The sequence below is a fragment of the Microcaecilia unicolor genome, chromosome 4 (assembly GCF_901765095.1).
Source record: "Microcaecilia unicolor chromosome 4, aMicUni1.1, whole genome shotgun sequence".
In the NCBI taxonomy this organism is placed as follows: domain Eukaryota; kingdom Metazoa; phylum Chordata; class Amphibia; order Gymnophiona; family Siphonopidae; genus Microcaecilia; species Microcaecilia unicolor.
Genome location: NC_044034.1, coordinates 170,219,648 through 170,245,245, shown reverse-complemented (window position 1 = coordinate 170,245,245; position 25,598 = coordinate 170,219,648). Strand labels below are relative to the sequence as shown.

At 43.8% G+C, this 25,598-nt stretch overlaps 1 protein-coding gene across 1 annotated transcript in view; it reads right to left on the bottom strand.

The window, feature by feature from the left end:
- The window catches only part of PPFIBP2 (PPFIA binding protein 2), a 310,354-nt gene that overhangs the window by 209,508 nt on the left and 75,248 nt on the right, over positions 1-25,598 (bottom strand). Inside the window, 1 exon segment of the mRNA XM_030200947.1 lies at positions 10,250-10,464. Within this exon segment, the coding sequence (XP_030056807.1) occupies positions 10,250-10,464 (215 nt within the window).

Below are 25,598 nucleotides of genomic sequence, written 5' to 3'. Positions count from 1 at the left end.
CCATGTCAAACGCACGGACATGTCGAATTGGAGGAGTAGTATGCTTTTGTTTGTTGCTATTTCCTGCTTGAATTTGGCTAGGAGAGTAATTAGTACTGTTTTAGTGCTGTGTAGGGGGCGAAATCCTGATTGTGATTCGTGTAGTATTGTGAATTTGTTTATATAGTCATTGAGTTGTTTGTTTACTATGTGTTCCATCAATTTGACTACCAGTGGGATGGATGTTACTGGGCGGTAGGGGTGAGTAGTGTCATGACTCTTGGAGCTTGGTAATTAGAAGCCCCAATATCATGGAGCATAACCCTGGCGCAGCAATCACCTGAAGTCTCTATTATTTTATAAAGTCTCTTTTATTGAATAAATCACAGATAATTTACTCACAGATAGATGTTCAGGATACAGAGACTTCTTAATCTGGAGGCTGTGGGAGGTGGAGATCTGAAGAGAGGTAGTTATATTGCAGGGGGAGGGGAAAGTAGTTGAACAGGTAGAAATAGTCCAAAGCTGGGTGACTGCAATGTGCGATATCTCATTTGGAAGAAGATATTTACAGGGTAAAAAATCCAGGTTCGTTACAGGGATTTTCAGCAGGACAGAGCTGTCTGGAGCGAGATGGTGTTGGCTCCATGTCCCTGGCTATAATGGAGGAAGAAGCCCCACGTGGCTGAAAGGACAAAGAAGTGGTGGGGCTTCACACAGGGAAGAGCAGATAGAGACCAATGGGGACAGAGCCTGCTATCGGATAGCAAGGGGTAGTCCTAGAGATAGGAGGGAAAGGTCATACCTGGCTGACCTCTGAGGACAGATAGTAAGACTGAACAGGAAGACAAAAGAGCCAAGCTTGGCAGAGAGAGAGGGAGAGAGAGAAGGTCTGAGCAGCCTCACAACCAGTGATAGCAGTTCTTACACAGCCAAACAACTGTGGTTGCACTGCCTGTGAACTACATTACCCACAGTGCATTGCTCATGTATTTTTCCAGTGGGGAAACTGCAGCAATGATAGTCCTTGGGACTGAGAATAACAGTAAAGGCATTACACACATTTTAGGATCACGTTATAAACTAGTGCGAGGCTGTCGGAGGACAGAACAAGTAGGATGTTGCCGTTTTGCTTGGGGAAGAGACCATGTTGAAGCAAGTAATTTAATATAGTAAATACTTATCTCAGTAGCCTACATTTAATCCCAAAAGCAAGTAAAATATGCATAATTTGGAACTGTAAGTGGAATTACAGTAGCAGTACACTTTACCACTTGTTATGTAAACCTGGCTTATGAAAAGCACATCAGGGCCACATTTCCATGTCTACATGAAAGCCAAACTCCTCCAGCAGGTGCAGACAAGTCTAGATTTATCCCACTTGTGGATCACATTATACTAACTAGGCTCTCTCTGGAATGAACTTGCCTGAACTATGCTGGTGGTTGCTTTCCCTGACAACAGTGAAAGGAATGTTGCCACTTCTCTGGTATTCTAAGGGAATAAATCATCTGTTATTCTCAGCAAAGTCATCATTTATCTTTAGGTTAAGGAAAATTACAGCAGGGTCAGAAGCAAATGCTCCTCTCCACATTTATAAATGTGCAGAGGTGTCTATGGAACAAACTGTATTTGGCAGTCTCATCCCTAGTGGTAATACCGTGAGACTATTGCTAGGAGTGAGAGGTGGGAGTGGACAGGGCAGGAGTGACTGAGGATCACTCCTGCCCCCACCCACTAGACATCAGGGGTATCCCCCTGGTATGTGACAGGGAGGGATCATGAGGTGGAGGATACATTATCAGGCCTTTGGGAGTGGAGAGGGTTTGTTTTAAGTCAAAGACCCATTTAAATGTCTCCCCAGGAGTATCAGCCCGTGCATTAGTGGAGAGGAAAGATAATGCTAGTTCACAGCTGATGTTATCTTTCTACAAGCTGGCGTTATCTTTCCAAGAATAACCAAGCTTGTGAGGTCAAACACAAGATGTGTGATATTCAGTTCGCATTTGCATTCTTTGTATCTCAATATTATTTTGCTTGCTTTACGCTGCTAAAATGTGTGCTAAGGGCAAATAAACGACACATACATTTGTCATTTAGAAGGAAATTCTATAAAGGGGCCTCTAGAGGGCGTCTACAGTGATTGGAGCTGATTCTATAAAGAGAAGCTTGCTTTCCTTTACAGGATAATAGTGTAACAACAAAAATGTGCACTTATAAGTTAGGCTCGAGTATTGATGCCAGCCATAGAGCTAGTATAGGTGTATATGTCTAAATTCTAGTCATATGCATGTAACTTACAGTATATTCTGTAAATTATATGTAAATATGTTCCACCCATACTTCACCCATGGATGGATAAGGGAATGGGGCATGCATTTGATATACTCCCTGTCTGTGGTACAACCAAAGCAGTTTACATATTATTTACAGGTGCTTTCTCTGTCCGTAGTGGGCTCACAATCTATCCAGGATTGCCTAATGCCCTCCGCAAAATGTTCAAGGGTAAGTGCAAAAAGCAACAGAGGCAAAGGACAACCTCAGAGACAGTCGGTGGCCCAACTGTTTGGGGAGGCTAAAGGGTTAGGGGTGGGGCCAGGGGCGGAGCTTACATCCATAATTGTCTGACAACACACAGAAAAATATAAGTAAAAATAAAATAGTCACAATTAATATCTTTTATTAAATTTAGATATTAGATATGTATCATATGTCCAAGAATAAAGTGCTTGCTCAAAGCATATACTAACCACAATCGCTCAACTGCAAAACACTATGAACAACTTTGTGCAAAAACACTCAGAACCTTACTGTACCATAAATATTACACTGGGCAGACCATAATACACCAATATACCACCCATACGGAAAATGCAGACCATCAACAATTTGAAACAAGGGATCATAATATCACAAATCTCATGTAGAGCCACAAAACACCCTTTTAGGGTGGATAGTGTTCACAATGAGCTCCTTTTATTAATGACCATATGTAGATCCTTCAAGAGGTAGTGTGTCATGATTTAGGCTCTACACCCTTTCTGATGTTTTGGTGCCACCTCAGTAAGGCCAACACACAATTTCTCCACTGAAAAACACAAACTTATGCAAAACACACTCATAACCTTACCAAACCATAACAGCACTAATTCCAAGGACAGGATGAGCTACAACCTTATGCGTGGAAAGGCAGCACTATAATCACACCGGGCTCTAAAACACCAGTACACAACCTAGTGAAACAAAAACAAAAAGGGCTGCAAATACTGCACGCTAGCAGAATACTGTATCTTGATCACACATGAAAAACACATGACACAACAGATATGAAGGCAAAATAATGAACTGGAAAGTTACCACAAGAAGTCAGACTCAGCATGCAGCAATACTAGAAAAATTGAAACTTGCATGCAAAATATCACAGATGCACATTTCCAAAAGCTGACATATTCCAATTAATAAATTCTGAATAAAAAAATGTTTTCTACCTTTGCTGTCTGAACACTTAGTTTTTCTATTAGCTTTGGTCCCAGTGTCTTCTGTTTTATCAGTGTCTTCTTTTCATTTCATATTTTTTCTCTCACCATGTCCACCATCCTTCTGTGTCCTTATGCATCCTGTCTACCATCTGTAGCCCTGTCCCTATCCTTTCTCCAGTTTCAACATCTGCCCTCAAAGTGTTCCAATCCAGCCCTTAAATTCAGCAATTCCCCTCCATCCATATCCAGCATTTCTCCTCACTCCCCTCCCCTCCATCCATGTGCATCTACTTCCTCAGTCTTCCCTCCCTTCCATCCATGACCAGCATTTCTCCTCTCTCCCTTCCACTCCATCCATATGCATCTCCTTCCTTTGTCTTTCCTTCCCTCCATCCTTGTCCAACATTTCTTCCCTGTCCTCAAGTCCATTCATGTCCAGCATTTCTCCTCCCTTTCCTCCCCTCCCCTCCATCCATGTGCATCTCCTTCCTGACTTCCCTCCCCTCCATCCATGTCCAACAACTCTCCATTCTCCCCTGTCCTCCATCCATCCATCCATATCCAGCAAATTTCCCCTCTCCCCTGCCCCCTCCATCCATCCATCCATCCATGTCCAGGAATTCTCCTCGCTCCCCTGCCCTCCCCTCCATCCATCCATGGCCAGCAATTCTCCTCTCTCCCCTGCCCTCCCCACCTCTCCAGCGATCTCTTCTCTCCCCCTGCCCCCCCTTCTCTCCCCCTGCCCTCCCCTTCTCTCCCCTGCCCTCCCCTTCTCTTCAGCAATCTGTTCTCTCCCCTTGCCCTCCCCTTCTCTCCATGTCCAGCGATCTGTTCTCTCTCCCTGCCCTCCCCTCCTCTCCAGCGATCTGTTCTCTCCCCCTGCCCTCCCCTCCTCTCCAGCGATCTGTTCTCTCCCCCTCCCCTCCTCTCCAGCGATCTGTTCTCTCCCCCTCCCCTCCATGTCAAGCGATTCTCCCTGCCCTCCCTCAGCTCCCCGACAGCCCCCCCCCCCCCCAAGCGTTTAACCCTACTGTCCATGGCAGCGACATCAGTAAAGAAGAAGGCACTGCGGGCTCGCCTCCAACTCCAGCTTCTCCCTGCCCTCTTCACACAGTATCCCGCCCTCACGGAAACAAGAAATGCATCATCGCAGAAGGCGGGACACTGTGTGAAGAGGGCAAGAAGAAGCTGGAGTCAGAGGTGAGCCCACAGTGCCTTCTTCATTGACGTCGCTGCCACGGAAGGTAAAACACACACACGCACAATGGGGGGGAGAGGAACGGAGAGGAGGAGGAGGGCTGCCGGTCGGGGAGCTGAGTCGGGAGGGCTGCCGGGAGCTCAGTCGGGAGGAAAGAAGCCCTGCGCTTGTGGGGGCAGCAGGGGAAGGTCACGGTTGGGCTGCCTTCTTGTCAATGCAAATACTTATAGATGGGGGCAGGGGTAGCCCAAGGCAATCTGCCGCCTAAGGCAGGGATGAGATGCTGACCACCCCCACCCCTGGTCTAACATCTCCCCCATTCTAGTGTTTAACTTATTTTTTTCCCAAAAGGCAGCAGCGATTCCCATAGGCTGCCCTGCCACTGGCAACGGCCTCTTCGCTACTGCGTCCTGCCTCTGAGGAAACAGTAAGTTATGTGAACAGGCGGGCCGCAGTGGGAGAAGAGGCCAGTGCCGGCGGCAGGGCAGCCTATGGGAATCCCTGTCACTGCCTTCTTTTGAAAAAGAAACAAATAAGGTAAAGGGTTGAGGAAGGAGGGGAGATTGCCACTCCTGGAGTGTGCCATCTGTGGCCCCCACCTCAGGTGGCCTAATGGTAGGGCTGCCACTGGATGAGGGTAATTTTATAAGAGGTCCAGCGGAGTTTGCATACAAAAAATTATTCCTAAAATTATCCTCTTAGGACATTAGAGCCTGCAGTATTGAGCGGATACTGGGAAGGTAATATACAAAACTTCTGAATGATACCAATGCCACATAATGCAAACTGCTAGTCCTTGCCTTCAAATGCAGTCACTCTGCAGCACCTCATTATCCCTTTACTCATACGCCCCCTTCCCAAACTTCACTCTATAGGCAAGTTGTTGGTATTCATGCCCTTCTATTCCACTGCTAAATCTGATCTGAAGGAGAAGGGTTACCTTTGAAAGCTAATCAAAAAATGTATTACGTTCACTGTTAAATCTCAATGCCATGAATTCTGCCTTGCTATGCACATCTGAAATAGTTTATAGTTTATTAAAACTTGCTATATCACCCAAGCTGACTCACAGAACTGGGCAGTTTACAATCCAATAAAAAACATACAAATAACAGCGTAGAAAGGAACTACAAAATTTAATAGGAAAGAGGGTAAAGCAAACATACCAAGTCATTCTCAGCAGGACAGAGATAGCCAAAGGGCAAAAGAGAGGACCAGAGGAGGATGGAAGGGAAGGGAACCAGAAGTAGGCAGGGCAGGGAAAGGGAGGGAAGGCAGGCAGGCAGGAAATAGTGACAAGTAAACATACCCTGGATCACCCAATTCATCTTGGGGGGGGGGGGGGGGTTAACACCTGGTATCCTGGAGGTAACATAGTAGATGACGGCATCCCTTTCCTAATAATTCCTAGCAGTGGCGTTCCTAGGGGGGGGGGCGGTGGGGGAGGTCCGCCCCGGGTGCACGCCGCCGGGGGGGGTGCCGCGCACGTCTGCCCTCCGTTGTTCCATGCTTCTTCTCTGCCCCGGAACCTGAAGAAGCATGGAACAACGGAGGGCAGGCAGGCGCGCGCGGCACCCCCCCCCCCCCCCCCCCGGCAGCGTGCACCCGGCGGGGGGGGTTCTTTCGCGGGGGTGTCCTTTCGCTGGGGGGGGGGCGCTGCACCCGGGGGGCGGGGCGAATTGGCGATCCGCCCCGGGTGCCAGCCCCCCTAGGAACGCCACTGATTCCTAGCATCCTGTTTGCTTTTTTGGCCGCCGACACACTGGGCAGAAGATTTCAGTGTACTGTCTACAATGAAACCCAGATCTTTTTCTAGATGCTACAGGACACGAAAATTTCAAGGGAGCATGGTTTGGATGGGTCAAAAATTATATATGTGGGGGTTGATATTCAAAGCAATTTAACTAGCCAGAAACAGTTCCTGGCCAGTTAAATCACTTGTTTGGGGCTAACCGGTCATTTTCAGTGGTACTTCACTGGTTAGTGCTGCTGAAAATGCCCAGTTAGCATCTATCTCAAAACAGGATATTTTGGGGGCTTTCCGGGGGTGCAGTCAGTAGTTGGCCATTTAAGTGCTGATATTCTGCACATAATTGGCTAAGGTCACTGCACAAATAAGATCCCATACAAGTCAGTCCTATATTTAAGAGGTGCCCCATAGCCAGTTCAATGCTGAATATCGCACTTAACTGGCTATGGTGTAGCCAGCTCTGTAAACCCAGAAATTCAATGCCAGAACCTGGACATGGGCCGGCATTGAATTTCCAGGCTTAACACCGGCAGCTGTCAGCAAAACGCTGAGTGCCGCTGGCTGAATATTGATTCTATCATTCCCATTTTACATGGTAACACAGTAACATAGTAACATAGTAGATGACGGCAGATAAAGACCTGTACGGTCCATCCAGTTCGCCCAAGATAAACTCATTGTATGAGCTACTTTATATGTATACCTGACCTTCTTGATTTGTCCTTGCCGTTTTCAGGGCACAGACCGTAGATGTCTGCCCAGCACTAGCTTTGCTTCCCAGTTACCCGTCTTGCCACCCAATCTCCGCTAAGCTTCTGTGAATCCATTCCTTCCGAACAGGATTCCTTTGGGTTTATCCCATGCACTTTTGAATTCCATTATAGTTTTCATCTCCACCACCTCCCGTGGGAGGGCATTCCAAGTATCCACCGCCCTCTCCATGAAAACATACTTCCTGACATTTTTCCTGAGTCTGCCCCCCTAGTTCTACAGCCTTCCCGTCTCCGGAAAAGGTTTGTTTGCGGATTAATACCTTTCAAATATCTGTATCATATCACCCCTGTTTCTCCTTTCCTCCAGGGTATACATGTTCAGGTTAGTAAGTCTCTCCTCGTATGTCTTGTAACACAAATTTTACAATGGAAAACATGTACAAGATATTAAAACACTTTTGCGCCTGTTCAAGGCATGTGCAAGTGCCAGCACTTAATCATTTCCATTCCATCCAATTCCAACACTTACTGTATATCCTGCTTATATCCATAGGAATCAAAGCGGGTCACAATTATCAACGACCAGTGAAACAGGATAGCAAGAAAAAGAGCAGGCCAAATGAAATTTGCAGACTTTATTCACTACTTTAGCTCCAGCCCCATGTTTCACCCCTGAAGCAGCCCCTTTAGCGAAACTTGGCCATGTCAGGAGTGTACATATAAAACCTGGAAGCTAAAGTATTGAATAAAGCCTCAAATTTCATATGGTCTTTTCTTTTTCTTGCTACCCATATTGGATCTTGTAAACTGTTCACCTTGTTGTTTCTTGGACCAGTGAAACAGGGGGCATTGTGCTAAGCTCTGTGGTATCTAATGCTACCTCAAAATTCGTGAAAAGGGTTATTTCACTTAGTTCCTCTTGAGGGGCATTTTCGATATGATATCTAAATCCAATTTTGAATGTTTTGCTGAAAATGTCCAAAAATCAAGTGGCAAACATAGTGATTTTCAAACCAGAAAAATGTCTATCTTTGTTTCAAAAATGGTCATTTGCTAGATGTTTTTGTGCTCAGTGCGTCTATCTTTTTGGATCATTTTTGAAAAAAAAAATATCCAAAGGAAAAAATGCACAAAACCAAGCCATTGGGATGAATTGGGGGGGGGGGGGGGGGGGGGGGGGAGGGGGAAGCATTCTTAGTAGACTGGCCACATAGATATCTCAGCAAAGTAGGGGCAACCTAGGGGGCACTGCAGTGGACTTCACACAAAAGATCCCAGGTACACATCTCACTGTTATATTGTACAATGAGTCCTCTAAACCCTGCCAAAAACCTACTGTACCCAACTGCAGGGGCATAGCCAGACCTCGAGGTGGGAGGGGGCCAGAGCCCAAAGTGGGGGGGGGGCACATTTTGATCCACCACCCTGCTGCTCCCCCTCTGCCGCCGCTGTACATATCTTGGCTGGAGTGGGTTCCCAAACCCCATCATCTGAAGCATCGCTGCTGAACATACCTTGGCTGGTGGGGGTCCCCAACTCCCACCAGCTGAAGCCTTTGTCCAGGGCTGGTCTGTGGTGCCATTGCATTGCCAGCTCTGCTCTCTCTTCCCCTCATGTCCAGCACACTCATTTTAATGAATATGGTGTGAAGCCCTGCCCAGCGCATCCCAGGATACACTAGGCAGGGCTGTGCGCCGCCATTTTGCAGGTGGTGTCGGCGTTGAATGAAGAGGAGGGAGGCAGGCTACCTCCCTCCTCCAACTCAAGGTAGGGGGTGGTGGGGGTAGGGGGATTGACACTGGACCACCAGGGACCCTTGTTAATGCTAGGGGGTTGTGGGGTTGGAGACCCATTGGATTTCCAGCCCTCCTTGAACTATGTCGGGGGGGGGGGGGGGGAACACCAGGGACCTTTTAGAAATGCTGAGTTAGGGGGGGCTGGAAACCCACCGGATATCCAGCCCTCCTTGAACCTGAGGGGGGGATTGTTGGGGGGCAGCAGGAGGGTCTTCGATTCCAGGGGGTCCTTGGTTCTGGGGGGTTGCTTAATTGGGGTAATGGGGGCCTGCTAGCATGAAAATGCATGCTGGACAGGGCTCACCATTCCTCCCCAAAAGTCTGCAAACTCTAATGCCAGCTTGGAGCTGGCGTAGGGTTTGCCGCAGCCGGCGACCCAATCTTTGGTGCGCTGGTTGCTGATCATTGGTGATGAATAGGTTTAACCCTGTTTTGCATGCATTTGCATGCTAGTTGCGTTCAGAGCCCTCGAGCACGTTGTTTCACGCACTCGGGGACTCTGATCATGGAGTGGTAGCAAACGCCGGCGCTAGTATGGCACTAACAGCCTCTAGCGCCGGCGTTTGCTTCTGATCATCCGTATGCTGGAGCGGTTCACATATTTATTTGCAGGAGATTACACACACTTAGGAGCACCCAAGGGCTCACAGGCCTGGTGCACAGAATGGGTAGACAGTAAAACCATGCTGCACTACAGCTGTATACCTTTGTTCATAATCCTGCTCATACTTTTCACAGACAGCAGCATTACAATCTAGCACCATGATTTTGCTACCTTGTTATTAGTGATTACCACTGATGAAAAGTGAACATATGAATATCCTAAGATGAGCTCTGTCACTACTACTGCCACTTAATCATCTTGAATAAACGCTAATCAATTAAGGAGGGTAGTTACTAACCTGTATTAAGAGAATAACACACAATATTTGCCTCTTAATGTGCCTTATAAGGCAAAATTGTGCATTCATTTACCATTATGCGCATTACAAAATAATGAGAAGCAAGTGCATGCAAAGCATGTTATTTTTATGCAAATCAAATAACTTTACAAGGTGCATTGTTCATGGAAAAATAATGCCAGCTTTAAGCCGGTGTTATTTTCCCTCCCTGGGATCATCTATGAAAAAGGAGTTTCTATGCAAGTTAATTGCCAATATCTGGTCAAATACAGAAAACGAAGGATCCAAAGTTTTCAGGTGAAGTTGCTTTAAGCAGTTTCTATGGTTCTTATTGAGGCTGAATCCTTTAACAGTATGACAAAGGATGGCTTCCTTGGAATGTTCTCATTAAACTTGGAGGAGATTTAACCATGAATATTAGAGTAAACTCACCAGATTACTTGCTAGCCATCCCAGTATGCACGTGGATGTGGCTCCTGGTATTTGGTTCCGTAGGATTTCTCTCTCTTCTGGATTCTCAAGCATCTCTAATGCCATCCTCAGCTCTTCCACAAGATTCAGGATTGACAGCGTGCCCAAGTATTCCACTGGAATAGGGGATCCAATGTCATAGCCTCCATTTGTATACTCTGTCACTGCTTTGGTGCCTACAGTAAAAAAGGAGAATGATGTACACTCTGTATTTCCTGTTACAGCAGTACTATGATCACAGCCATAGGTATTCCCTCTGTTTCCCCAAGAAGCTGTCCATCTCACACTATTTGAATTAAAGGAAAGCACTGTGATTTACTATATGTACAGCACTAACCAAGCTATCAGAACTCTACATACAGGGAAGTTCATCAGTTCTTTTCGTGTTGACTTCAAGTTTTTCCTTTGCAGCCATGAAAAAAACAGTCCCACAGAAGCAACCCTCCTCCCAACAGTGCTCCAGACTTATGGTGCAACAGAAAATAGACGGCTGAGGGGGGATATGATTGAGATTTACAAAATCCTGAGTGGAGTAGAACAGGTAAAAGTGAATCAATTCTTCACTCTTTCAAAAAGTACAAAGACCAGGGGACACTCAGTGAAATTACATGGAAATATTTTTAAAACAAATAGGAGGAAATATCTTTTCACTCAAAGAATAAAGTTTCAAGTTTCAAATGTATTAAGAACTTGCTACCCCACCCATCGGGAGTGCCTGCCAGCTGGGCAGCTTACAGACTACATAGTAGGAGAGAGGGCAGAGAAAGTAAAAAGAACAGACAGCCAAGAAGGAAAGTAAGGGGGAGGAATACATACTAGGTAAGGGAGTCTCCGAGGGTCCAAAAATTACAGTAGCGATAATCAGCGAAATGCCTCCTGGAAAAGATAGGTTTTTATGTCAACTTTAAAGCACTCCAGGGCTGTTTGGGTCCTGAGATATTCCGGAAGTTGGTTCCAGAGTTCAGGGCTTTGCCCTGAGAAAATTATTACTACTACTTAACTTTTCTAGCGCGCTACTAGGGTTACGCAGCGCTGTACAGTTTAACAAAGAAGGGCAGTCCCTGCTCAAAGGAGCTTACAATCTAAAGGACGAAATGTCAAATGCAGCACCTTATTTTTGCCTGGGTGACTTCACGAACTGAGGGGACAACAAACGAAGGGCAAGACATAGGGGAGGAGGAGACATGCTAAGAAGACAGGATCTCCTGTAGATTTAATTTTGAAGACTTGTAGTAAACGTTTATAGATAATGCATTGAGGAAGAGGTAACCAGTGTGAGGATAGCAGAAGGGGTATTAAATGGTCATACTTCCTAGCATCGTGTATTAATTTAATGGCTGTGTTCTGAATAAGTTGTAAGTGGTAGAGATCCTTGGACTTCAGAGATTTACTGTATATAGTGAGCTGCAGTAATTAAGTTGACTGAGGACTAAAGAGTGAATGAGGACTGTGAGCACAGATGGTTGGAGTAGATAGCAAATGGGGCATTAGGTTGTAGAATGACCGGCAAATGACAGCAGACAGTTGCTGCTGAAAGGATAAGGAATTGTCAAGGATGACTCCGAGAATACGCACCTAGGGGACTTGAGGGATTGGAACAACAGAGAGGAATATGAGTGAGGCCAAAACAGCATCATCATGACCACGAAAGAGGAGCAGCTTAGACTTCTTAGGACTGAGGATCAGTTTGTTTTCTAGGAACCAGTCAGTTATCTATGTGAGCTTTGAATTAAAGAGTGAAATTTCAAGTAAGTTCAAAGGATCAGCGGGACATGTTTATCCACTCCTCCATGTGCAATTTTCTTCAAATCAGTCACCTTACTTTCTAATTCTTCCTACTTTTTTACCTTTCTATATGTTACAACTTTGCCTTACCCTTCACTACCAATTATAATGTTCTATTACGTATTGTGTAGTCATTGCAAGTAGTATACCATGCCATACTTTGTATTGTTTTTGAATATTTTTACTGCTGTAATTGCCTATTGCTCATGTTTGATCTATTCTTACTGTACATCGCCTTGAGTGAACTCCTTCAAAAAGGTGGTAAATAAATCCTAATAATAAATAAATAAAGAGGATATAAGAGTTGGATGTCATCAGCGTAAACAAAGGTGGTGAACCCATGAGAATGTGTTAAAGTTAAAAGGGGTTCTAGGAAGATGTTGAAGAATAAGGGGGATAGGATAGAACCATGTGGTACACCGGAGGAGAGGCTGAATGGGGCCGGTTGAGAGTTTGAAGACTGTACAATGTAAGAGCGGTGGGCTAAATAAGAGCTGAACCAGGCATAGGTTGTGCCATAGAGCCCTGCCTGGTGGAGGCGACAAAATAAGAGTGGGTGATCTACTGAGAGGTCAAGTGAAAGAAAGAGAACAGAGTGAAACTTATCAAGATGGGAAACGATGTAGGTTATTAAACCAAGAACAGCAGTTTTAGAGTTGTGGTGGGAATGAAAGCCAGTTTGGTGAGGATGCAGAATCTGGTTGTGGGAGACAAGCTCTGTAGTTTGTTGGTGTACTATCGTCTCAGTGAGTTTGGCCAAAAATGGGAGATTAGCAATGGGACAGTAACTGGCTGGGTCCACGAGGGAATAGGTCTGGACTTTTATCTTGGGGTGAATGTACGTGGTTTTCCAACCATCCAGTACTGTTCACGTACAAAGGAAAAACATGGAGTAGATGTAGGGGAGGAATGCAGGTAAGAAGCACTTAACCAGGCTAGATGTGAGAGGGTCGTGTGGTGCTGTAGTTGGTTTCATAGATTGAACAAGCCTACCAAGCTCTGATTGGGATAGTAGGCTAAAAGAAGATAATTTGTTAGTGAAGATAGAAGATGTAGATGCAGCAGTAGCCTAGATTGTCAATGTAGGAAAGACTGAACAGCTGAAGCTGACAGTGTAGATGTTACAAAAGATGCACATAGCTGCAAGACTTTGTCTCCAAAAAATTTGCCTGTGAATGAGCATCTGGGATATTCTGAGAAGGTTCCTGTGGAATGTTGAAGGTAGTAAGTGATTGGAGAATTTGATATAGCTTTGCCTACATTGCAGTACTGGAAATTTGTTTAGAGTAGTAATCCTTCTTGTGCGACAATAGTGAAATTTTGTAGGAATGTACTCTTGAGTGGTATGGTTGGCGGTTGCTTTTGTTGTCGCAGATCTGCTGTGTACCAAACCGCATGAGGCTTTTGTGGGGTGTTAGGGTTACAGACGGTTAATGGTGCTTGAGTGTCAAAAGCAGAATGTAGTTCAGATTTCCAAGAATCCACTTAATCATCTAGAGGAAGTGTGGTAAAAGATGAAAGGGTAAATAGAGCAGCAAGCCAGAAGGAATTCTGGAGAAAGATGGCTGGTGTCCCTATGGAAAGGGACATAGGTAATGGAAATGAAAGAATGATCAGACCATGGAAAGGGTAGAACAGAGACAGCACTGACAGAAGGAGTAGAATTGGATGAAGAGAGGATCAGATCCAAAATGTGTCCTCACCGATGAGTGGGTTGATCTACATGCTGGGCCAGGCCCAGATCAGAGAAAAGTTTAAGAAGCTCAGGGGTAAAAGGGGAAGTATGGTCGTCAACATGAATGTTGTCCCCGAGTACAAGTAAACGGGCGTGGGAGGTAAAAAAAAGTCAGTAAGCAGTGTTTGAAGTAACTGGAAAGAGAAAGCTGTAGGCGGAGGAGGGTGATAGAGTACTAAGAAATGCAGAGGTGTAGATGAGGCCAGGCAAAATTGTAAGGTCTCAAGGGAACCCTGAGAAACACAGGTAAAACCTGAGATGACTAACTTGGAAGAACAGATTACAGCTCTAGAACTGATTGTCGGAGGATGTGGTAAAAGCAGTTAGCGTATCTGGGTTAAAAAAAATATTTGGACAAGTTCCTGGAGGAAAAGTCCATAGTCTGTTATTGAGATAGACATGGGAGAAGCCACTGCTGTCCCTGGAATCGGTAGCCTGGAATGTTGATACCCTTTGGGATTCCAGAATCTTGCTACTATTTGGGATTCTGCCAGGTACTTGTGACCTGGATTGGTCACTGTTGGAAGCAGGATACTGGGCTAGATGGACCATTGGTCTGACCCAGTATTGCATGTTCTTAGTATGCCCTCCAAAGTAGTCACACATTTACACTTTATCAGAATTTGAGGGCAGTGCTCAGAATGGCATCACAAAGCAAAGGAAGATTACCATGCTTAACAACAAAAATGTGTTCACCGTTTGGGATGAACAACTTTGTATAACTCTAAAACCTCTGGCCAACATATGGCTGCAAATACACTAACTGGCCACTGGATGTCATCACTATTTAATACAGCAAACTGGAAAACACAAGTGATACATTTAAAAAATGTACATATGATCAATACATTAGCAGTTTCTGTTTAATAACAATTCCATTTCTGTGGGAAATGCTGTCTGCTGTAGTTTACTAAACAGAAAATGAATTCAAATAGTAACAATTTTGTAAGTGATAATGTGGAAAGTTATTGGGAAAAGGTTTGCTTGTTACAGATGCCAAAATCTCTCTTTTTTTTTCAGGTCAATTACTGATGAGCGCATAATTTTTGCAAGTGAGTAGTGGGTGGTAAAAGGAAATCCCTCTCACCCTTGATCAACAATGGGTATATTAATGCTGGGGAAAATGTGGATGAGAGGATTTTCACCTGTAAAGAATGTTTTACAAACAGAAAAGGTTTTTTTTTTTTTTTTTTAGAAAATTGCATGACTGCATATACACATGCCAAGGGTCATTTTACAATGAGGCATCTAGTGAAAGCCTGTTTTCAGGTGCCTATTTAAGTCAATTTTACAAAGAAAAGTAGGCACCTACTTGTCTTGATAAAATAATTAGGGCTACATTTCACTTAAAATTTTTAATCACGATTAATCACACAATTAAAGGTACTGTATTTATTTTATTTATTTTCCACTTAAGCTCCTTGTGACTCTGGACAAGTCACTTAACCCTCCATTCCTCGGGTACAAAATAAATACCTGTATGATATGTAAACTGCTTTGACTGTAACCACAGAAAGGCAGTATATCAAATTGCATCCCCCTTCCCTAAAGGACAGATAACGTTCCTCTCTTCCACTGTTTCCAACAGTGGCCAATCCAAGTTACAAGTACCTGGCAAGATCCCAAAACAATATAATACATTTTATGCTGCTTATCCTAGAAATAATCTGTGGATTTTCCCAAAGTCCATTTTAATAATGGCTTATGGACTTTTCTTTTAGGAAGCTATCCAAATCTTTTTTTAAACCCCGCTAACTGTTTTTACTACATTCTCTGGCAATGAATTCCAGAGTTTAAATATACGCTGCCTGTGACCTGCTCTGAAGTTTTCCTTCTGGTCTGTCCTGCCTCCTGCAACATCCTGTTTCTGCATGGGCAGGATAGGTCAGAGGGAAAGCTTCAGAGCAGGCCACAGGCAGCGTATATACAATGCTGCCACTGCTGGGGACCAATAGAAGACCATCATAAGGTAGACTGGAGTGGGGGGGGGGGTGATGTTGAATCGTGGGTGAAGAAAAGAAGCTGGATCACGCTGAGAATAGGGGTTGGGAGTGGAAGAGATGATTAGAGGAGAGAGGAGATGCTGCAACATGATTTAAATTTTTAGTCATGATTAATAATTAATGCGTTAATCACAAAGTTAACTGCGATTGTCTTGTAGCCCTAAAAATAATAGCATAAGTGGTACAAATTGTGTCTACATTGCAGGCATAGACATTTACAACTATATATTTTTATAATCTACATGTCTACATGCGCTTTGCCCACACACTCTAATGAAATTCCATCAGTGGAAGAAAAAAAAACTAATCTAAATTACTGGTTGAAATAAGAAATCGGTCCTAGCTATTGCAAATTTTCTTCTAGAGTGGACTTTCAGCAAGCAGTTTGGATGCCGGAGTGCTCAGTCACTTCACTTAACCAGAAGAGACATGCATTATCCTGGAGGCAGTGTCAGTACAAATTAAGGACACTTCTAATGTGAGGATGCAGTAACCTCCAAGCCCTAAAGACCATATGGGATATCTTTTCATTGTGATGTACACATGACACATACCAGTAGTTCCCAGGCTCCAAAATATGTACGTTAAGATTTGTGAATCTGAATTCACAGCAATACAATATTGTATACAGGCCACCTGTCGGTGGGTAGTGTTTGTCAGCAGAAGGCAGGCCACCAATTTGGATTTCATTGGCATGACAATTTTACATGTGTTGCCAAAGTTTGTACTGGCTCTTGTGTAGGTCTAGCCTCAGATTCTTTACTTGGCATGCTTGAAGTTCCATAAGAGAGCAGAAGTTCTGGAGGGTATCACTTCTGGCTACCTGAGCACAGAAGCTATGCATTGCATTAAAAGTGAGGCTTATGCTAGCATGGCAGGAGATCTCTGAAAGTGATTAAGGATGAAGCAGCCTCTGCTTTAGTTTACTGTATTAAACAGTAACATTAAGCAGTTAACACGTGAATTAGTATGTGCTGTTAACATGCTGGCATGACAATGCACACTAATTTGTGCGTTATCTGCATGCTGGGTTAGGGGGCAGAAATTGGGTGGAGTATAGGCGGAGAATGGGACTAGACACTGCAGTTAGCACATGGTACTTATTATGTGCTTTCATTTGTGCAGTTAGCATGGAAGCATTAAGGGGCCCTTTTGCTTAGTGCACACTAATCTGGAGCTACCACCGGCCCAACGCGAGCGCCGGCGGTAGATCCACCCCCAGCATGCAGCATTTCCAACGCTAGTGGAAATATTCAAAATATTTCCACAGAGGGTTACCCGATGGTAATCAGGCAGCGCCACATGCTATCCGGCTAACACTGGGTTAGCGCAGGAGCCCTTACCGCCACCTCAGTGGGTGGCGGCAAGTGCTCCCCCCACATGGCCATGCAGTAAGAGCAATCTTATCACATGGCTACTACTACTACTTAACATTTCTAGAGCGCTACTAGGGTTACGCAGCGCTGTACAGTTTAACAAAGAAGGACAGTCACTGCTCAAAGGAGCTTACAATCTAAAGAACGAAATGTCAAGTTGGGGTAGTCTAGATTTCTTCAATGGAGGTATAGTGGTAATGTGCCGAAGGCGACATCGAAGAGGTAGGCTTTGAGTAAGGATTTGAAGATGGGCAGGGAGGGGGCTTGACATATGGCCATATCTTTTTTTGGCCTTTTTATTCACTGTGATAAAAAGGGCCTCAGCGAGCAGCAAAAACGCCCCCCACCACTAGCGCAGGGCCCTTTACATAAGTACATACGTAACCATACTGGGAAGAGACCAAAGGTCCATCGAGCCCAGGCATCCTGTCCACGACAGCAGCCAATCCAGGTCAAGGGCACCTGGCAAGCTACCCAAACGTACAAAAATTTTATACAAGTTATTCCCTAAATTGTGGATTTTTCCCAAGTCCATTTAGTAGCGGTCTATGGACTTGTCCTTTAGAAAACCGTCCAACCCCTTTTTGAACTCTGCTAAGCTAACCGCCTTCACTACGTTCTCCGGCAACGAATTCCAGAGTTTAATTATGCGTTGGGTGAAGAAATATTTTCTCCTATTTGTTTTAAATTTACTACACTGTAGTTTCATCGCATGCCCCCTAGTCCTAGTATTTTTGGAAAGCATGAACAGACGCTTCACATCCACCTGTTCCACTCCACTCATTATTTTATATACCTCTATCATGTCTCATCTCAAGCTAATTGTGAATCACCTTAACATACCATAAAGAACTTTCCAGTGTGGTAACTGCAGAATATATGCTGAGTATGCCCCCAACAGACACCACACAGCTATCATCCTTAACATGTGCTAATATTTGCTATTACTGTGCAAAAATGTATCACAGTTTAGAAAAAGAGCCCCGATGTTAATATATCTGAGCATAGACTAGTGAGTTGAAAAACAAGCAAAGCAGTAGAATTCTATAATGGTCAGGGAACTATATAACAACCAAAAGATATGCCTTCATGTATATCTGAATTGTTAATCCTAAATTACAGCTAATTTTTAAAGATGTGCTTTTCAATTGTTTTGTTTTGTTTTGTTTCGCGTGTGGGCTAAGTTTTTAGTTGGTTGGCCCCATTTACAAAAAAATTCACAAATTTCTCCCCATAAGGAAAACAATTTTGCATGAAATATAAAACATGTGAGATTTTACTAAAGTTCTGAATTAATTAGCTTGCTTATTTATTTACTTATTTAATTTTATTTTATTTATTTATTTATTAGGATTTATTTACCACCTTTTTGAAGGAATTCACTCAAGGCGGTGTACAGTAAGAATAGATCAAGCATGAGCAATAGACAATTACAGCAGTAAAAATATTTTAAAACAATACAAATTATGGCATGGTATACTATTTACAATGTCAACACAATACGTAATAGAACATTATAAGTGATAGTGAAGGGTAAAGCAAAGATGTAACATATAGAAGGGTATGAAAGTAGGAAGAGTTAGAAAGTAAGGTGATTGATTTAAAGAAAGTTGCACATAAGGTCAGAGAAATGGTTAAATGTTATCTTAGCTAGAGTAGGAGTAGATAAACATGTCCTACTGCAGTATATGCAGCCTGAGTACTCCTTGTGTGTGTGTGTGTGTGAGTGAGACTAACGAGTTAGTTTCTTCTTCCAGTTAAGGCCTGGTTGAAGAGCCAAGCTTTCACCTGCTTCCTGAAGTAGAGGTAGACTTGTGTTAAGCGCAGCCTTTCAGGCACTGCATTCCAGCGTGTGGGGGCTACTCCGGAGAAGGCTCGCTTGCAAGGTATCACATCATGTAATGTCTTTTGGAGAGGGCGTGGTTAGTGAAAGTCCTTGGGAGAACCTTAGTGTCCTTGGCGGTGTATGGAGGATCATCCTATTTTTCAGGTACTCAGGGCCATTTCCTTTCAGGGCCTTGAAGATCAGACAGAGTTTTAAATTTAGCCCTGTATTGTACTGGTAGCCAATGAAGTTTTTGCAAAAATGGTGTGATATCGTCACGTCGCTTGCAACCTTCTATGAGTCTTGCTGCTGCATTCTGAATCAACTGGAGCTGGTGCAGACCCTTTGTAGTCAGACCATTTTATAGTGCATTGCAGTAATCCAGTCTTGATGTTATCATGTACAACTGGGATAAGATTTACCTTCTCGATTGAAGGAGCGAGGCAGCGAAGCTGTCGCAAATAGTAGAAGCAGCTCTTGAAGGTTGCTTGGATTTGGGGAATCAAAGTAAGTGTTGAATCTAACTGTATTCCAAGGTTTCTGACTTGTGATTTGAGGGGGAGTTCATACTTCCCAAAAGGGATTTTGATGTCAGATATGTATCCACTTGTGTTAGGGACCCAGAGAAGCTCGGTTTTACTTGGGTTCAGACAAAGTTTGTTGTGTTTAGCCCATTCTTGAATTGATGTTAGACAGGTAAACAGTTTATTCAAGGCTGTAGGTAAGTTAGGTTCAATGGGTATGAGTAGCTGCACATCATCCGCATAGATGCAGAACTGAGTGTCCATTGACCGAATCAGCTCAGCTAGTGGTTTGAGGTAGATATTAAACAGAATAGGTGACAGTATCGATCCTTCTGGTACCCCGCAGGTCAGTGTCCATGGTGGTGATGAGTTGCTGCCAAACATTATGCATTGTTGCCTGTCTGATAGGTAGGATCTGAACCAAGCAAGTACTGTTCCATTGATACCTGTTTCTGTCAGTCGTGCTAGCAAGATATCATGATCCACGGTGTCAAAAGCTGCAGAGAAATCAAGCAATACTAACATCGAGGCGAATCCCTTGTCTCGGTTTCTGCGAAGATCATCTAGTAGGGATATAAGGACCGTTTCTGTACCATAACCAGGTCTGAATCCAGATTGACATGGATCTAGCCAGTTTCTAGAATATAGAGCAAAGCAGCTCATTGCTTAAAGAACTTATTTTACAAAAACAGCAAGTGAAGCCATTTTCATAGGCCGATATTCATAACATGATAACTACACCTTAATTTGGTGTAGTTATCTTTGACAGCTGAACCTCATAGCTAAATTTCTCATCAAAGACTGCTAAAAAAGCTTATTTGTATCTGTAGCAATTTTCTCAAGAAAAGGGCCACTAACCATGGAAACTCCTGTAGGTCCCTAGATTTGAAAGGAGTGTAATTCATAAGTAGTAGCAGTCAAAATAATTATTTAAGGTGAGCAAGGAATGGGTGAAGGACAATTTTAAAACTGACTGTTGGAGTCAGTAAATACAAAAATCAAACTTATTTTGGCTATGATAAATGCTAAGAGGAAAAATAAAAAAATAAAAGAAATTATTAAAAATACTGATATATTTCTACGGCTATACTATGACAAGAAAAATGGATGACAGCTGTGACAGAACAGTGTGTTTTAAGCCTGTAAACTGAATAAATTAATTCTGAAGTGTATTTCTCTAGTTTGGCCAGCAGGTGGTGCATGTTTATGCTTAAAGCTGTTACAGAGGACTGACTTCTCTTTCTTTTAGTAAGCACACAGATAATAGGAAGTGACTTGAAGTTGAAGGGATGTAACCAGCTTTTTTCAAATGTTGAAATTACCCAGCAATTGCTGGCTGTTGCTCCAGTTCTAGGCCGGGAGAAGAGAGAGAGAAAGCACTTTGCTGAAGCCCTGTAAAAAACAGTTATATTTGATAACTGGTGAGCAGCTATATGTCCTGATCTCCCAAGGTACTTTTTAGAAAGTAAACAAAGTTGTGGCGGAGGAGGGAAGCTGGAGCCGGGCCAGGCTGCATTTTCGATGCCTTTTGCCGGCGGAGAGGAAGGGCTTGGGGCGGAGGAGGGGGGAGAGCTGCACCCGCAGGGATCAGAAGGGAAAAGTGCTGGAGTGGGGTAGAGGAGAGAAACATCGGAACTGTGGCAGATAAGAAGAGAGGAGAGAAGGAAAGGAAAGAGAAAGATGCTGTATTGGGTGGCAAAGGGAGGATGCCAATGTGCGACATCAGGTCCCTTAACCATGTGAGCTGGAGAAGGGGTCCAATTGCATTTGTCACATGCCACAGACTGAATAGATAGGGATGGGCTGGAGTGTAAATTTTAAGGGGCTTCGATGTTAGCTTCAAAACTTAGTACAAGAACAGTACTGGGCAGACTTCTACAGTCTGTGCCCTGAGAAAGGCAAGGACAAATCAAACTCGGGTATACATATAAAGTATCACATACTATGTAAAATGAGTTTATCTTGTTGTGCAGACTGGATGGACCGTACAGGTCTTTATCTGCCGTCATTTACTATGTTACTATGTTTAGACAGTGTTATAATTGATCCATATTTCAGTTACCTGTTACTGATTGCTGGCTGCACATTTTTTGTTCATTGTTCAATATATTTTTAAAGGGAAATGGGACTTGATATACTGCCTTTCTGAGGTTTTTGCAACTACATTCAAAGCAGTTTACATATATTCAGGTACTTATTTTGTACCAGGGGCAATGGAGGGTTAAGTGACTTGCCCAGAGTCACAAGGAGCTGCAGTGGGAATTGAACTCAGGGCTAGATGCATCAACCAAACGTTAAAAAATCTAAATCGTAAAAGTGCTTAACGAATTTGAAACAACGAAGAATGCACAAAAAAAAACAGCTCAGAAATGTTCGGTGCGGTATTGCAAAGTACAATGTATCAAGCGTTCGTAATCCCTGTCGTTAATTTGCCCCTTAAGCATGCGCAGAGCAGCCACAAACGTATTAAACCTACGTAGGTTGCTTACGTCAGACTGGGGCATGCGAGGGGGGATCCCGACCTGCAAGCCTTTTAGCTGTCTGATCTAGCAGAAGAGTGCAGTTGAAGATAACTCTAAAAAGAACGACCCTTGTAAATCCCCTTTTGTAACAAAGACCTCTTTGCAGCTTGTTTACAGTACTGGGAAAATTGGCTTCAGGGGATAGCAGAGAGTGTTAATTTTCAAAGCTGTGGGAGAAGGGGAGAGACAGGATTTTTAAGCTGCAGGGAGAAGCAGTATGTTTTGTTTTGTAATGATGCAGGAGAAAGCGGAGAGCCACGTGTTTGTGTTTGTATCTCACATTCTTTTTAAACATGCTGGCTTGGATTTTTATGGTGCAGGGGGCAGCGGGGAGATGATAGCTCAGGCCTTAACGACAGGTCTGAGCGCACGTAAAATTTCTGATGGTAAATGATTTGTTGCAATCGTTGGTATGGTTAGTGCATTCCGAATTGTCCACATTTCAATGGTAGTTTCTCCTTTGCATTCCGTTTTCGTTAGCTGCTTGCTTTGTAGGAAAAAGGCCTTTAATGCATGCAACGGTTAGGAATTTCCTTCGTTAAAGGGTTGATAGAGGGTCGTTAAGGTTTAGTGCATCTAGCCCAGAGTTCCCCAGGATCAATGTCCACTGCACTAACCACTAGTCTACTCCTCCACAATTGTTTATGGCCTCTGCCTGTACGGACTGATAAAGAATCCTGGTGGTTTGTGTGTTGGGTCTGTGAGTGCTTTCTGGGAACTGTGGGACCACTGGGAGTGTGGCCCCACTAAACCTAGAAATCACTGGGGATAATCTGACAGTGGGAGACTCACCCAGAGGCAGTTGTGACCTAGTCAATGGGACGAGGGTTCTAGTGTAGAACACAAGCGGCAAGTGCAGGCAGACCTGAGCTGTGCTGGGAATAGACCCTCTAAGTGGCCGCAGGGTAGCCCCAGGCAGGTGGCTAGGCATTTCATGAGATTTGAAAACCTACGGAATTAAGATATAGAAATTCAAAGTAGAAGTATACAGTAAAAGAGAGGCTGATGTGCACAGACCAGGAGAGAGACCTTGAGGTGTTAGTGTCTGAAGATCTCAAGGTGGCCAAAGCCAGACGGATGCTCGGCTGCATAAGAGAGGTGATTATTCCCCTCTACATGTCATTGGCTAGGCCTCACTTGGAGTATCCTGTTCAGAAAAAACTTGAAGTGGTTCAGAGGAAAGTGAACAAAATGTTATGCAGTCCACACCAGAAGAAGCATGAGAAGAGGAAGTCATGAATATGTATACCTTAGAGGAGAGGACGGACAGTAGAAATATGATACAAATATTTAAATACCTGCAAGTTATTAATGAACAAACAAACCTTTTCAAAAGGCAGAACAACTAAGCTGCAAGGAGGTAAACTTAAGAGCAACATCAGGACATGCTTTTTCATGGAAAGGGGACTGTTCAAAATGCCTTTCCAATGGAGGTGTGGAGACAAAACAGTGATGGAATTAAAAATGTGTGCCATAAACAGAGAAGATTCCAACATAGGAAAGGATGGAATCAAAGGAGGACTGTGGGCAGTGCGTTCCATAACTGTGTACTCCTGTACGAGAAGGTAGTGGCTTATGCCTGCTTATATTTAATTCCTTTACAGCTGGGGAAGTTCAAATTGAGGAATTTGCGGGCTGATCCTTTGGCGTTTCTGGGTGGTAGGTCCACTAGGTTTTAACAAAAGAGAGGGAACAAAGTACAAACTAAAGTCCAAACAAAAAAAACAGCACCACGGGCCTTTAAAAATGGAACACAGTTCTTTAATGAATGAGCCTTGACAAAAAGACCCGACACGGGCCGTGTTTCGGTGACTAGCACCTGCGTCAGGGGTCACAGTGATGACGTGGAAAACTTGGGGAATAACTCGAATATATTCCTCTACAATATATTCTTCCTTACCCCACGTCTCATGTAGTAAAAGCTACAAAGCACCAAGGCACTTTCACTTTCTGTATCAAAATTGATACAGAAAGTGAAAGTGCCTTGGTGCTTTGTAGCTTTTACTACATGAGACGTGGGGTAAGGAATAATATATTGTAGAGGAATATATTCGAGTTATTCCCCAAGTTTTCCACGTCATCACTGTGACCCCTGACGCAGGTGCTAGTCACCGAAACACGGCCCGTGTCGGGTCTTTTTGTCAAGGCTCATTCATTAAAGAACTGTGTTCCATTTTTAAAGGCCCGTGGTGCTGTTTTTTTTGTTAGGTCCACTAGGTTTAACATGTAGAGTGGGGCATCTGCGTGAATGATTTTGTGTACGGTCGTGCAGATCTTAAACTCAATGCGTTCCTTAAGAGGGTTCACAAGCAGCTTGTGGACAGGAAGAGCAATACCATCTTTGGGAACATCACAGAATGTCGGCCACCCCATGCAGGAACTTCAGAAATGTAGTTTCTTTCTGGTGAGGAGGCAGCCTCTGGCTGTCGAGATGAATCGGAGGCAATGGCTGTGGCTTTTCTTTCAGGCTTAAAAAAGGTCCATGGAAATCTAATTCACTACCCAAGCTCTATGGCAAGGAAATGAAGTATAAAATGAAAGCGACTGTTTCCTGGTGCAGAGATGGAGGAATATCAGCTCATAAAATTTGGACTATTTCCATCACTGCAGTGGTGAATCTGGTTGGAGTGGTGAGCGGGGTGCGGTACACTGTCCACAGCTTTCACACTTCAAAAAAGGCATTGATGGAATAACCTGCACAGTGCAGCAGGTACAATTCTAGCCACCTTACTGGGCAGACTAGATGGTCCATGCTGGTCTTTAACTGCCACTAAGCAAAAGCCTTATTTAAAGGATGAAGAGTTAAATACTTGTAATCAAAAATGCATTAATTCCTACTCTCACAGGAGTATGTTATGAAACAAAATAGTTTGTGTAAATCAAATAATGCATATATGTGATGCATTCTTTTAATTTTGTATTAACTAAGTGGAATGGAATTCTAGACTGCATCGCCAGTCCCTGAAGTAAAAACCGAAACATGGCTATGCTGGACTGAATAGCATTTGAGGAAATACTACAGCAGCAGAGTTCTTTAGTGGCAGCTTTTACTGACAATCGTAGGGTACACCTAATCGTAGTAACATACTGGCCACTATTCAAAATGATTTAACCAGACAGAAATGGTCATCGACCAGTTAAATCACTTGTTCACCACTATCCAGTCATTTTCAGCAGCACTTAACCAGTTATCTTCACAGAACATAACATGACCAGTTAACACCAAATTCAAAAGCAGCTAACTTGTGGGTATTCCAGGGGCAGAGTTGGGTTACGTGCCAATATTCAGCCTCTCACCACATAAGTATACCACTTAAATTGGGCCACATAAATAGCAGTCCTCTCATTAAGTGATTTGGCTTATGCGGTCAAGGGCTGAATATTGACTTAGCTAGCTATGTGTTAGCTGGTTGAAAAAAACCCCAGATATTCAGTGCCAAAGTCTGGACACGGCCCGTCATTGAATATCCAGGAATTACACCGGTGGTGGGCTGCAAAACACTCACCGCCACCAGCTGAATATCGGGAGTATAGAACATG